General features: G+C 38.4%; 1 protein-coding gene across 2 annotated transcripts in view; it reads right to left on the bottom strand.

The window, feature by feature from the left end:
* Positions 1-13,012, bottom strand: part of TRPC1 (transient receptor potential cation channel subfamily C member 1) — a 17,433-nt gene extending 4,421 nt beyond the window's left edge. Inside the window, exons 1-9 of one of the 2 annotated variants that reach the window (XM_086844263.1) lie at positions 12,732-13,012; positions 11,354-11,508; positions 10,027-10,128; positions 9,006-9,208; positions 7,773-7,904; positions 6,458-6,653; positions 5,190-5,526; positions 4,262-4,401; positions 2,145-2,288 (exon numbers count right to left, since the gene is read on the bottom strand). In XM_086844263.1, coding sequence (XP_086700389.1) covers positions 2,145-2,288; positions 4,262-4,401; positions 5,190-5,526; positions 6,458-6,653; positions 7,773-7,904; positions 9,006-9,208; positions 10,027-10,128; positions 11,354-11,508; positions 12,732-12,867 — 1,545 coding nt within the window. In that variant the 5' untranslated portion in view covers positions 12,868-13,012. The remainder of the gene's footprint in view (positions 1-2,144; positions 2,289-4,261; positions 4,402-5,189; positions 5,527-6,457; positions 6,654-7,772; positions 7,905-9,005; positions 9,209-10,026; positions 10,129-11,353; positions 11,509-12,731) is intronic. The other variant, XM_086844262.1, reaches the window with a different exon arrangement.

Raw genomic sequence — 13,012 nt, 5'->3', positions numbered from 1 at the left:
ATTAATCAAAACATTTGGAATAATTTATCACTAATAAAAATAAAAGTACCATACAAAAGCCCCTCTGCAGAATACAAAATTAGTTCACTGTATACTTTATGTATGATTTTAAATAAACAAATGTGTAGGCACACAGAAATGGAAGGATAAAGCATACAAGGTACGACAGTAAATTCAGATTATTAGTTTCCAATTCAAAATATCCTATACAGAACTTTGCAGCATAAGAAATACAGCACCTTTGAAAAAAAACAGTCATATGCTTGTGATTTTTTCCAACACAGGAAAGATCTTGATTTGCTTTTGATAAATTTTTACACAGACAAATCACAAACTGTTTATATAATTTAATTAGCCTTCCTACAAACTTCTTCAGAACAGTGTACCATTATAAAGAATGCAAATAAATATAATGTGGGATTAGGTGAATCTAATCTATATAAATCAGTGTGTGGAAAACCTGGTCCTATATGAATCAAATCATAGCCCAGAACTGTAACACAATTTCCAGGTTTTACAAGTACAGCTTTACTGGGAGATGAATTCCTGCTCCCTCCTTTGCTGCTGGAAACTCACCAAGTACCTCCTGCAGCACAGCACATTCAGAGTCTGTACAGTTTGCAGTGGTCATGGAGGTTCTGCAGCTGTGGGCAGAGCGCTGCACCAATCCTGTGCGTGTTTGGTCAGAGGATGACTGTACTCCCCATCAAACTGTTTCATCATGTCCAACCCTTCACTGAAAAAACCCAATCCAAATCCCAACAAAACATTTTCCCTTTAACACATGGTTCCAGCCAAGAGAGGGACAAAGAAGATGAAACAGGAATGCACAGAAAGTTCAAACTTCACAAAACCATTTTGTCTGGATGAGTGTAATAACCAATCCCAAATGCCAGTTGCTCTCTTCATAGGTTCATGCTTTGTCTCTCTATTTACAATTTCTAAGCACTTAAAATATAATTATCTCATCTAGGGAAGTACTATTTTACCTTCTGTTAATAATAAAATCCACCACACACAGCCAACCTATAAATCTCGATTGTAACAGGTTTTATTAGCCAATGAGTCAAGTAACTGAAAGCTTAAAAATAACTAAAAGCCAAGAGAACACGGTAGCTGCCTTCCCCCACCCCCCACTGTTGGGTTTCCATGCCATATTTGATTACCACCATCTGAACTTTGTGACCTACTTTCAGAAAATACTGTAAGAGTTGTTGCACCAGCCCTACTGGCCAGCAGTAAGAACGTAAGCTCCTGTGTGCCTCTGAATGGGGTGACTGTTGACTGTTTTTATTTACTTGGAAAATTTCATAACACGGTCTCCTAATAAAAAACTTGTGAAAGATCTAGTACATACATAAATATGCACATTATACAGTGAATCTCTTTAAAATGTGGAGAGACTTCAGTGTTTAATCAATTTGTACAACCCTAATGCTTAATTCAATATCAAGACTTCAGTGTTTTTTTCAAAGAGTGCAAGTATATTTCCATTTAAAATATATAACAGAAAATTAGATAATTAAAATGTGGGAGGTTTTACTGTCATCATTACTGAAAGGCTCCAACAAATACCAAGCAAGAAGAAACCTGTTCTCCCTTCTTATAACTGCCAATATATAGGTGAGTATTTCAATACTCTTGAGAGATTTATATTTTTCAAACAAAAGCAATTTACACAACTCAAGGTGCAGCTTCAGTGAGATCACAGACATAAATAGATTTTTTCAGATTCTTTTGATTACATGTCCTTGCTACACTTATATGCTACTTACTCATATATAAGAAGCTAAGGCAATTATTTGCATAAAACTTTACAGGAAGAACCTGATTCCTATACTTTCCAAACTGTGAAAACTTAGGCATTATGTTAAGCTTAAAACAGATTAAAACAAAAAAGCAGGATAGGTACAGCTATCGTGGAAAAATATGTTAACTGAACTACACAAGGTCTTTGACTCTTTTTCTTACCTTTTCCCCTTTGAATCAGTATGTTTCACTCAAGAAAAAAAAACCAAACTCCAATGCAGTATCATTTCTTTCTATTTTTCAGTTTCTTACTTTCAACATTTTTTTCCTATTTTCAATAAAACTCTTGATAGCAAGTTCAGTTTAGTATTTTTTCAAAAAGTAATGATATTCACCTGGAGTGGTCCCAGAATGGAGCTGGTTGTGTACATGAAGAAGAGACGCAGGTAACTAAGAACATTGGCAAAGGCAAAAAGACCTTCTGCCACTAGGGTAGGATGGAATGCATCCCAGTCCTTCCTTTCAGCATAATCATGAAACTGCAACATAAAAAAGGACAAGTTGAGATCACTAACATTATAAATACAGAAATGTACCCAAACACCTCTCCTTCTACTTCCAAAACAGGCAAGAGCATAAAAGAAATTAACATGTATCATTCATAGGTGTCATACCTCTTTCAAGCAAAGGCATTTTAAAAGCCATTCCAGAGGGAGACAGAAATCAGTCAATTTAAATTCAACACCTAACTCTGCCACTCACTCTTTCAAACCATTTATTCCCCTGTCCTGCTTTCACTTCTCTGTTTTGCACAGTCTATTGAAACAGGGACTTGGGCACTTCATAAACATGTGCACTGCCTTGTACAATAGGCCTCAGTCAAAAATAACACTGAGATGCTACAAAGAAAACCAATGTACATATGCAATTGTAATGTGGTGACAGCTGATTTGAACCAGTTTTGGAAAGACTTAAAACTTGGGGATTCTTCAGTGGATTTATGAGTGGCTAGAGAGAATGGGAGTCACAGTTAAACTGCTGCTTGACATATTATCCACTAAGCACTACTATTCAACTTTCTCAGGGAATATCCACAGATTCCTAACTTTTGGTTTGCCTGAAAAATTCAGCATTTATATTACCAGCTTCTGCTGTCTCAAAATGGACACTCAAAAACCAAGGAACAAAAAGTCAGCTGCACAAAGATGGCAAGAAATAGGCGTAAGTATTACATTGCACACTGCAATTGCACGTGTACAAATCCTTCTGCTGCACAGACTCTTACCTCTTACAGTTTCAGGGTCTATAACGGACCTAAGATGCAAACTGAACATTTTTATTTGGTTTTCTATATGATTCATAAACTCTAAAAATAAATTTGGCCACATAAAAAGGGGCCAACCCCCATTATATGACTATTGTATAGGACAGGAGTCCTGCATCTTCAAAAAGGTTACAATTTAAATAGGCAACAATGGGTCTTATCTCAGCAAAGGAACTACTACTAGAGACATGATGCAAAGCAAATGGCTGGGAAAGCAGCCCAATGTGGCATTCTCCCTCTATTTATTTTTCCAAGAAATGGAGCCTTCCTTTCCAAATGATTACTAACCTCTGAATCAATGCTAGGATAGGGAAATGAGCCAAACACCAAGTTGAGAAGAACTGAACCAGTTTATTTCGCTCCCAACTGCCAGACAGCTGTCAACTTGCAGTTTTCAAGATACAATAATGGTGCTACTGCACTGGCTTTGATTTTGCTGTAATATTCACATTCAATTGGTCTGGCAGTTTGCCATGTGCTGTGTGGTTGACAACACATGCTACAGGATGGCAATGACAATTTTCAAAACTCGTATTTTCAATCAAATCCAGATGGCTTTTCAAAGAGACAAGACAAGGCTCCTCTATGGTCTCAGGGCCTTTATCCTTACTACCAAAGAAAACCCCAACCAAAAAAACCCCACCAAGCAAAAACCAATTAAAAATACACCAGTTATGACATTCGAGTATATGTAATCAAAAGCTAAATAAAACTTTCTGTAACAAAAATGCACTAGGCAAGCCAAACACAGAGAATACTGTTAGCTTTCTGCATAGTACTGAATGGAATCGGTGAAGCACAAATGCTCAATCGGATGAGGTGCATTTCCCTAAACAAAAATCAAGCCATTTGGAAGACCAGTTAGTTTTTACAAGGAAGACAGTAGCTCTGTTTGGGGTTTCCAGGTTTTCTAACTCCCATTTGCCTGATCAACTATGCTTTGAAGACCAAGATGCAGTAAGACCTGAGGTCCTGACACCTCTCTGGCCCATACCCACAGAGCATTGAAGCCTAAAGCCTACACTGCACCCCATCATAGGCTACTACTAATGTCCACTTAACCACAACACCCTACTTCTAACACACCATGTGTAACACATCTTCAGGTATCTTCCAGCAACGTACTAAAATCATACTTGCTCAGTCAGCCCCAGAGGAGCTTTTGGATCTACTAAGATTGGTGCTCACCTTGTTATGGGCAACAACTTTGAGGGCAAAAGTTGCCAAATACAGGGAATTCATGACAAAACTAAGCTGATTGCGGGATTCTTCTAAAAAATCTTCTAAACCATCATACCAGAGCCTCTTAACATCTGACCACACCATTCCTGCAGGAAAATAATAAAACCCAGGAAAGTGAAGCCATTGTACTGAACAGGTATTACTTTACATTTGATCACTATGTATTTTACACTGAATTGGTTACAGAACCAGTAAACTGAAATGGAGAAGGTGATATTTACACACACAAGAACTGGAGTTCTGTTGCTTTATTTTCCCATGGAAGACATTTGTATTCATGATTTTGAAAGTTTATCTAGAACAACACAAAATTACTTAGATAAAAACTGGGTTGCTTTTACTTTATCATTGGTTTTTATACATCAAATGAAACTAATTATACGTATCTAATTATCTTACATTAAGGAAGGTAAATTTTAATGTAAAAACAATTGCATGCCAGACAACCAAAAACAAGGTAAAAGTTACGAACTTTCAACCAACAGTTCTTGAGGACTCAACAAAAATGATACCTGTGCTCCCTCTGCTGCATCAACCAGAAGTGACATGCAGCCTCTCTGGTACAATTATAATAATTGGTGACAATGACATAGAGAAATAGAAAACCATAACATGGGAAAATAATATTTGCTTTTGTGTTTTGAAACAAGCATGAGGTAAATGCACTCTTCTCTTAGACTAAGATGGAGCATACATACATAAACATAACATACACTTTTATCTTGAAACCACATACCAACTGTGCAGCAAGTCCAGATTTTGTTATTAACCACTCTTCCAATCAAGCATTACAGAACTGGTCACGAAAGACTGAGTTATTACTGGCATTTTTTATATATATTCAGCAACTGTCATCCACTCAAATCATACCTACCAATAAGCCATATTATCAGAAGATAGTCTATTCTCTCAAGGGCTGGTCCCATTGTATTCTTCTTATTCTCATTGTAGACAAGGGAGTACAAATTAAGTAATAACAGAAATGTGAAATATGAAGCTCCGTGAATAATAAACTTCATAAAAGGAGTGTGAATTATTCGACCTACTCGAGATTTAGGAGCTAACAAGTAACATAGGGACAGAACTGGCCAGAAAATGCCAACCATCAGAACAGTCAGGATCTTCTTGCAAGTGTGCTTGCGCCGATAGCCGGCCATCTGCCCGAACCACACCGTGTTGAGAAACTGCTGGCAGTTGGACTGAGCAACAAACTGGGGGGGAAGGAGTGGGAGAAACAAACAAGGAATCACTCTCAGGTTTCATAACACACATAAATAAGTTGCATTAAAATTAATTTTCTAACTATATGTATACCACACAAAAAAAGTTGTTATTTTCCAAGCCCTGTAGTAAAAGCAAGCTATGCTCAAATCCAGAGGAACACCAAAATACTTCAATGTGCTTGATGAATACAGACCAGAAATGTGTAATGCTGGCTGTGGGGCATTCCAGAACTACAGTTGAGGACTTTTAAATGCTATATATTCCAACAGTTTCCCAAACAGTTTAAGCCTAGACATGTAGAACAGACAGAATTATGTAATTCCTTTTCCAATTTGACTTCCAGCACAGAAAACTAGAGTTATAATTTATGAAAAACACAAAAATTACAATAATCTACTGCATGGAGGAAGTTGCATATTGATGGCATAGAAAGTGCTGCTATTCTGGAACAGAGGGGCTATTGAGTTATAGCAGCGCAGGTCCAATCTAATTACTGAACAGCACAGGCAAGGCCTGAGACAAAGCTGAACAGTTAATGACCAGTGAGAAGATGATAAATCATGTTTGGCACCTAAGGATCCATGCCTCTCTAGGCAAGGACTTAATGAGAAACTGAATAAATAATTACCACTACCAGAGTTGTTCATAAAAAAGCAGTAGCCTATACTCCAACACAAAAAATACTACATTCATCTCCACAGTAAGCACTGAAGAATCACTCAGTATCTTGCAGCATGCCTGTTCACATACTGATACCTATTTACTACCATCTCTTCTGTAACTCCTGTAAATTGATTTCCGCTTCTGTGGAGAGGCAGTGGCAGAAGACCCACTTCTTTCCAGAGGCAGAACAGTGAAGGAATTAATTAGCAGCAAAATATGATAGGGAGAGTATATCAAGTTACTGCAAAGACAAACCTCTTTTTGATTATACTTGATTGCAAGTTTTAAGCGGCTTAAGTTCATCCTCTCTTCCAACAATCCTCGTTTGTCTACATGTTCATCACTGGAGGTGTGATTCAGAATGACTTCCAGCTCCCGGGAATTCCGTGCTTGTGCAAGTAAATCTTTAGCAAAGGTTTTGCACTGCTGAGCGAGCTCCTCATAATCATTTCTGAAACACACAGGAGCAGTAGGTGCTATTACACTGGTCCTGTATTTTCCATTCAATCGTGAACTAGCCATTTTTGGCTGGGATTGTATGTTATGTTAGGATAAATTAAAAGAAACCACCCCAGAAGTCCATATCCAAGTGTCAATGTCCAAACATTCCTAAGACAGCTCTGAGTAGTTTTCACCATGTAACACGACAATTCCATTTCTGTTTAGCTTGCAGATCACTAAAGAAAATCTGGCACTGGTAAACTGTGAAAATTTTGTGACAGTGTAGCTGTCACAAAATATGGCACTGGTAAGTAATCACCGGGACTTTCCAATGGGACAGGAAATTGTTTGGGGTTTTGCTTTATTCCTGTCATCTGAAAACTAAAGTCTATTCACTAAATATTATGTATTTATGTATTAAACACATGAAAAGAAACCACATGATTTCCTTGTCTCACCTTGCACACAGCTCATTTTAATGCCAAGTTGTATCACAAAACTGCAAAAAATGAACTCTTATTAAGAAAGGCAGCTAAAATGCAGAAAATTGCCATATTGTTCAGGAAAGTAGAATTTCAGCTTATATAAATTCTAACTTTCACATTCTTGGAAAGCTTTTGTGCTGGTAAATTACAAAATGGTAAAAGTCTGCATTGTTTAAACATCAAATTACACTGAGCATTTGTTCATCATATAGAGCGTTTTCAGCATGAAACAACTCCCAACATGAGTCAGGTCAGTATAAACAAAGTGTTGCATATTTCTACCCTGACAGAAAAGAAATGCAGAGTACTAATGAGATATTGATATGGTTAATAGGTCTGTGATTTCCAAGTAAATTAGCATTTAGCATAATTTCTGTTTATTTTTGCAGAGTAGTGCTGAAATTTGAGCTGTTGGTGCAACCAGACATATTGAAATGTCTATACCTAAAAGGATTTAAAGTAATTAAACTGTCAAAATGACTACTAATGAGGCATGAATTATATTATGTAACTTATTATGTCTAATTATCAGTTTTAACACTCCACTTACAAAAAATTAAGAATAACTTTTTCTAATGCATACGTATTTCTACACCTGTAATTTCATAAAAATATTAAAACTGATTTGTATTTTCAATTCCTACCTGAACTCAACTTCAACAAGGCTTAATTCTTTCAAGTCTGCACTAAGTTCAAAAGCTCTTAGAATTGGATCCTCCTCTGTCAACATTATTAAGGCAGGACTGGCCAAACACCGATAAATGTCGAGACGAAACCTGTGACAAAAGAACAGCAAACAAAATGAACCTGTTCCAAAAGGTTTACCTAAGATGGGTAGCAGAAAGACAAAACAATTTGGTTAAAATCAGGCACTACAAGCATTAACTGCAGTATGTCATGGAAGATATATAACATATTTAGAGCCCCTAAGTACCCAAAACTGGCCAAACAGTTCCCTCTTCTTTTCCTCACTATTTCCACTGCTATCAGTACATCAGCAAAAGTTCTAGATTAAATTAAGAGCTGCTGTCTCAAATATTTCTATTGCTTGTCTGCTTTGGATTCCCTGACATCTTTTCTCATACTGAAGCTAATGATACAGGGAATAGGATGGATACCAGAATGTGGCCTGTGGTAGCTCAATACCAAAACTCAAATCCTCTCACTTCTCTTATTTTTTAGTATTTTGGATGCAGACTGAAGTAACTATGCAATAATTATTGTGCATTGTAATTGCGGTACACTCATGATCTTTGAACTCTGTGATTTTTCATCCAAATTCTCTCATATTAAATTTTATTCAACCCTCAAATAATTCTCAAGTTAACCACATAAAATATCTACCAGATTGCTACGTCTCTCTCCTCATTTGAATCTTTATTAAAAAGCTTTCTATTTTCAAAAATACTGAAGAAGAAAAAAAGAAAAAAAAAAAGAAAAAAACTGCCTTTTGTTTGCATTCATCAATGCATGCCACATAAACACTTTTAGAAACAGGATTGAAAATTATCCACTTCCTCATTCTGGCTCACAAACCCTCAAGTATTAACTAACTTGAGAAAAATTGTATTTGCTTAGTCCCTATGGCCCCAAGCCAAAGGTAGCCAGAATGTTTGAGACAAGCCTGGTAGACTATAGTGACTATGCACAGTGACTAAAAGTATAAAACCAAAATGGAAAAAAGCCACTGCCTCCCACCAGCCTTCTGAGGCACAACCCAAGAACTACCATCTCTCACAATAAGAGCTACAATATATTAAAGGAATCCAGTCATAAACTTCACCCTAAAAACAAAAAGGAAACATACTAAATCTGACCCAGGCAATACCAGAGAATTAAGAATCTTTTTATTGTGGCTTAAGACCTCTAAGTCTTACCTGGAATGCCGCAGACTGTCTTTTTTGTTCTTGGCAGTGCACAGTGTGCACTCACAGCCCACAGCATGGGGTTTGGGTAATGATATGTCTTGCTTCAACAGCATGGTGAGAATTTCATAGTTGTTACGATGAGCAGCTAAAATTACTGGTGCTACATCCATGGTTGTTGAGTACTCTGGGTTCTGAATGCGCTCCATTAATTTCTGGAATAGAATGCATGAATTATCTAAATTTATTATCTATAGTTCTACTACATGTAAGGGGGTTTTTGACTGTTCAACCAAGAATTTCTCCTTCAAAATACTTTCCAATGTTTCATAACATGAACTGAAAGAAAAATACGTAACAACATTTAAACACCTGTCAGATAAACACTAAAAAAGAATAACAGACCCAGATACTTTTCTGGTTAATTTACATAGAAATACTGACTTTTTTTCCAATACACAATATTAGAAATTGTTATTTTACTCTAGTTTGTGAAAAAATTATTGTATTTACTATTGAAGTGCAGAAAAAATATCCTGAACATGCCCATTTCACAACACTTTATTCCTTCCCTGCCTCCACCTCCACTTTATGCTTTCAGAAGTTCTTTGGTATTTAAGCATTGACAAGGTAAGCTTCAATTGCTTTATTTCAAGGTGAAGGTCTGATGTTTATAGATTTGTTCTGAAAATCTATGAAGCTTCAATACATGAATAAACACATTATAAGTCAAGGCTGCTTACTACCTTGCAAACAGACTATGAGAAATGAATTATAACCACTAGTTTTTTTCTTTTCTGAACTAGGCCTGTGTTTGGCAGGTATAATGCCACTGGATTCCTTAAGTAATAAAGCAAAAGAACGTATTTAATCTTTCAAGACAAAAGAAGTTACAAAAATAATCGCTGCTGTCCAGATTCTATCACCTTACAGGTGCAGAATTTAAGAACATTGTTTTAAATACTACAGGTACCCAAAAAAAGCAATAGGCTTCACAGCCCCAACCAAAAATCAAGGAGTAACAACACTTAACCACAATGGTTGGTCTGGAGGATCGTTTTGGTCGGTGATTAAGTAGAATATCAACAGCTCCCACCACTTCTGAGTCAATAGCCACCAAAAGTGCATCTGAGGACTAGGTAAAGAAAACATATCATATGTGAAAACAGCAATAACTGAAACAGCACAAAGAGACAAATTCAAGCCAAACTGCATTTTTTAAATATATTCTTTAAACTTAATTTTAAAGTCCTAAAATGATGTTCTGTATTATCATCAGGCATACGATCAGGATAAAAATTCAGGTTGCCGCTGCAGCAGTTCATATAGTATTAGTGACAGTTTGCATTACTGCACCAATGGCAAAGGAATCAACTGAATAAATTCGTTTCCAGCAAAGATGATGCACAAGACTTACAAAAATCAAGTTTAAGGACTCAGTTTACCAGGTTATTAGACAGATTAAAAGCAAATATTAGTGTAACACAACTCAAGCATATGGGATACTTCAGCCCTACATTTCTAATTCTGGAGTACAGCTAGGAAAATAAGCTTTTTCCTTCTTGGCTGGTAACCAACCACTTCTGCACCCCCTATTATGCTGAGATAAGCAGCTTTCATTTTCCCTACAGATGATATTATTCTTCTTGATTCATTTCCAAAAATCTAGATTTTTACTTAAAAAAATAAAAGAAAAAGACACAGCTTTTATTACTAATTCAGTATATGCCACTAATTCAGGCAGGGAAAAGCTTGTGATTTATTCATGCCCAATATCAAACAATGTAACAAAACATGCTACTTTTCCCTTCTTACATATTTAATCCATCAACTCTCCCACCAGTAGCAGAGATGTTGCATACATTTAAAGAAGTACTGCTGGTAGGAAACTGCCCTGCCATCAAGCACAGATCAGTTTCACTAGAAATATGTCGAAGAAATGTTTGCCTTAACTTAGTATCAAATAATAGAATAATTTTTCTGTGTTACCATTTAAAAAGTTAATACACTCTACAGCCGAAGGGATTTTTGCATTTTATACATTTTAATGAGGCACTCACATCGTGTACTTTTTTCTTGAAGATAATGGATGCATTATATCAGCAGCAAGAGTAACATTTAAAATAAAACTCAAACCTGTTAATATTGTAGAAAATGTTACTTATACATTTGCCATGCCAAAATTCCACTAGAAAAGTCAACTTGTGAGAGGAAACCACTTTCATAATTACTTTTTCTAATTTATTGGAAAAATAATTGAAATGTCTAAAAGGCATACTGCATTTATGTCCAAATTCTGAAAGATTAACAAAGATGATACATGACTACACTGAACATTTTTAATAACGTGTATTGGATACCTGGCAGCCATAATCTAAAAGCAGCTGTAGTATGTCCAAGTTTTCATTTTCAATGGTTATGGTAACAGCATTTCGCCCAAGCACATCCACACAATTTATGTTCATTTCACCTGAGCTGTTTTCCTCTAAGAGTTTCTTAACCATGTAATAGTCACCTGCAGAAGTAAGGTAGGGATATCACTTCATATTACAAAGCAATAAAAACATGTGATCATTTTAAGTACTAGCTACCATCACACAAGACACTATTCCATAGTTGACAACAGTAACTGGGTGTATCAGACAAGTCAAGGTAGATAAGCATTCTCTCATCAGAGAGAAAACAAAATATATTTCAGACCTCTCTTCAGGAAAGCACTAGACATATACTTTAATCTTCCCCTTTAGTTCCAGTCCTAAAAACAAACACACACAAAATGATGGGTGCTTTTCAAAACTGTCTCTAGGGTGACAAATTACTTTGCAACACAGAAGACTGTGACCAAGACAGATCTCAGCATAGAACACTTACAGAAATATATGCAGAATACAGTAAAATACATACCAAGAGTACTGAACCAGCTGTTATACAAATAACTGGGTTTTGTTACTTTTTTTGTTATGCAGACTTTTAGCTCTCTGAACCTCTGTTTATAGTTAAAGAGAGAAAGCCATTACTTCCCCTGATGTTCAGGACAGTCTGCAGAGGCAAACGCAAGGCATTCCACCACCGAGAATCCCAGAGCAAAACTGCTAAGCTCGCTGGCGAATGCCACTGCAGAAATACCCTGTGGTTGTGAGCTAAGCTAAGCTCGGGGCCAGCACGCAGCTCTGCGTGCGAACACCCCAGCTCCTGCAGCCGTGTTTATGCCCCAAGCACGCAGAGCCGTGCAGCACATCATTAAAAGCATACCTCGGAGTCCAACGCTTCAGACCTTTTAAGATCAGTTTGATTTAAGGCCACGTTTCGATTCAAAGGTAGTTAAATATAGGCTTAAAGCAAGTAGCATATTTCAAAAAGACAAATTTCTTCCCATCCGCCACCAATGGTGCAAATCACAGGATACTGGTCTCGCTTATCCTGGGGATATCTAGGTAAGCCCCAATTCTACAGCAACTCTCTACTCAGAGACTTTTAACAGCGAACACCTCCCAGACAGCTCCGACACAAACCGAACGCCCTCAGGATGGCGGGAGAAGCCGGCCCCGCGCCTCCCTTCCCGCTCAGGGGCCGGCGGGAGGCGGCGGGCCCGGACCCCGCGGTGCCCCATGGCAGCCGCACGGCGGGACCCGCAGCCCGGGCGAGGAGAGGGCAGCGCAGGGCTGACACCCGGCCCGGGCCCTCGGAGCAAGCGGACGAGAACTCGAGGGGGGCCGGGCCGGCCGGCGGGGCCGGTACCTTTGTCGCAGGCCAGCAGGAAAAGCTTCTCGTCCAGCGTGGTCTCCTCCTTCACCTGCCGCACATCCTTCAGCGCCAGCAGCTTGTTGGGCGAGGCCGAGGCGGACGGGTCCGCGCTCTGGTACAGGGCGGCCATGGCTCCGCCAGGCCCATGCGGACCGGCCGGGGCGGTGTCGCGGCGCCCCCGCTGCCCCTCGGCACCGCCGGCGAGCGGGGCAGCGGCCCCGGCCAGCTCACGCCTGGCGGGCGGGCAGGGCAGGGCCGGGCGGGGCCGGCAGGGC

Source organism: Cyanistes caeruleus, chromosome 10, assembly GCF_971803275.1.
Source record: "Cyanistes caeruleus chromosome 10, bCyaCae1.hap1.1, whole genome shotgun sequence".
Taxonomy (NCBI): domain Eukaryota; kingdom Metazoa; phylum Chordata; class Aves; order Passeriformes; family Paridae; genus Cyanistes; species Cyanistes caeruleus.
This window is presented reverse-complemented; position numbering and strand designations above follow the sequence as displayed.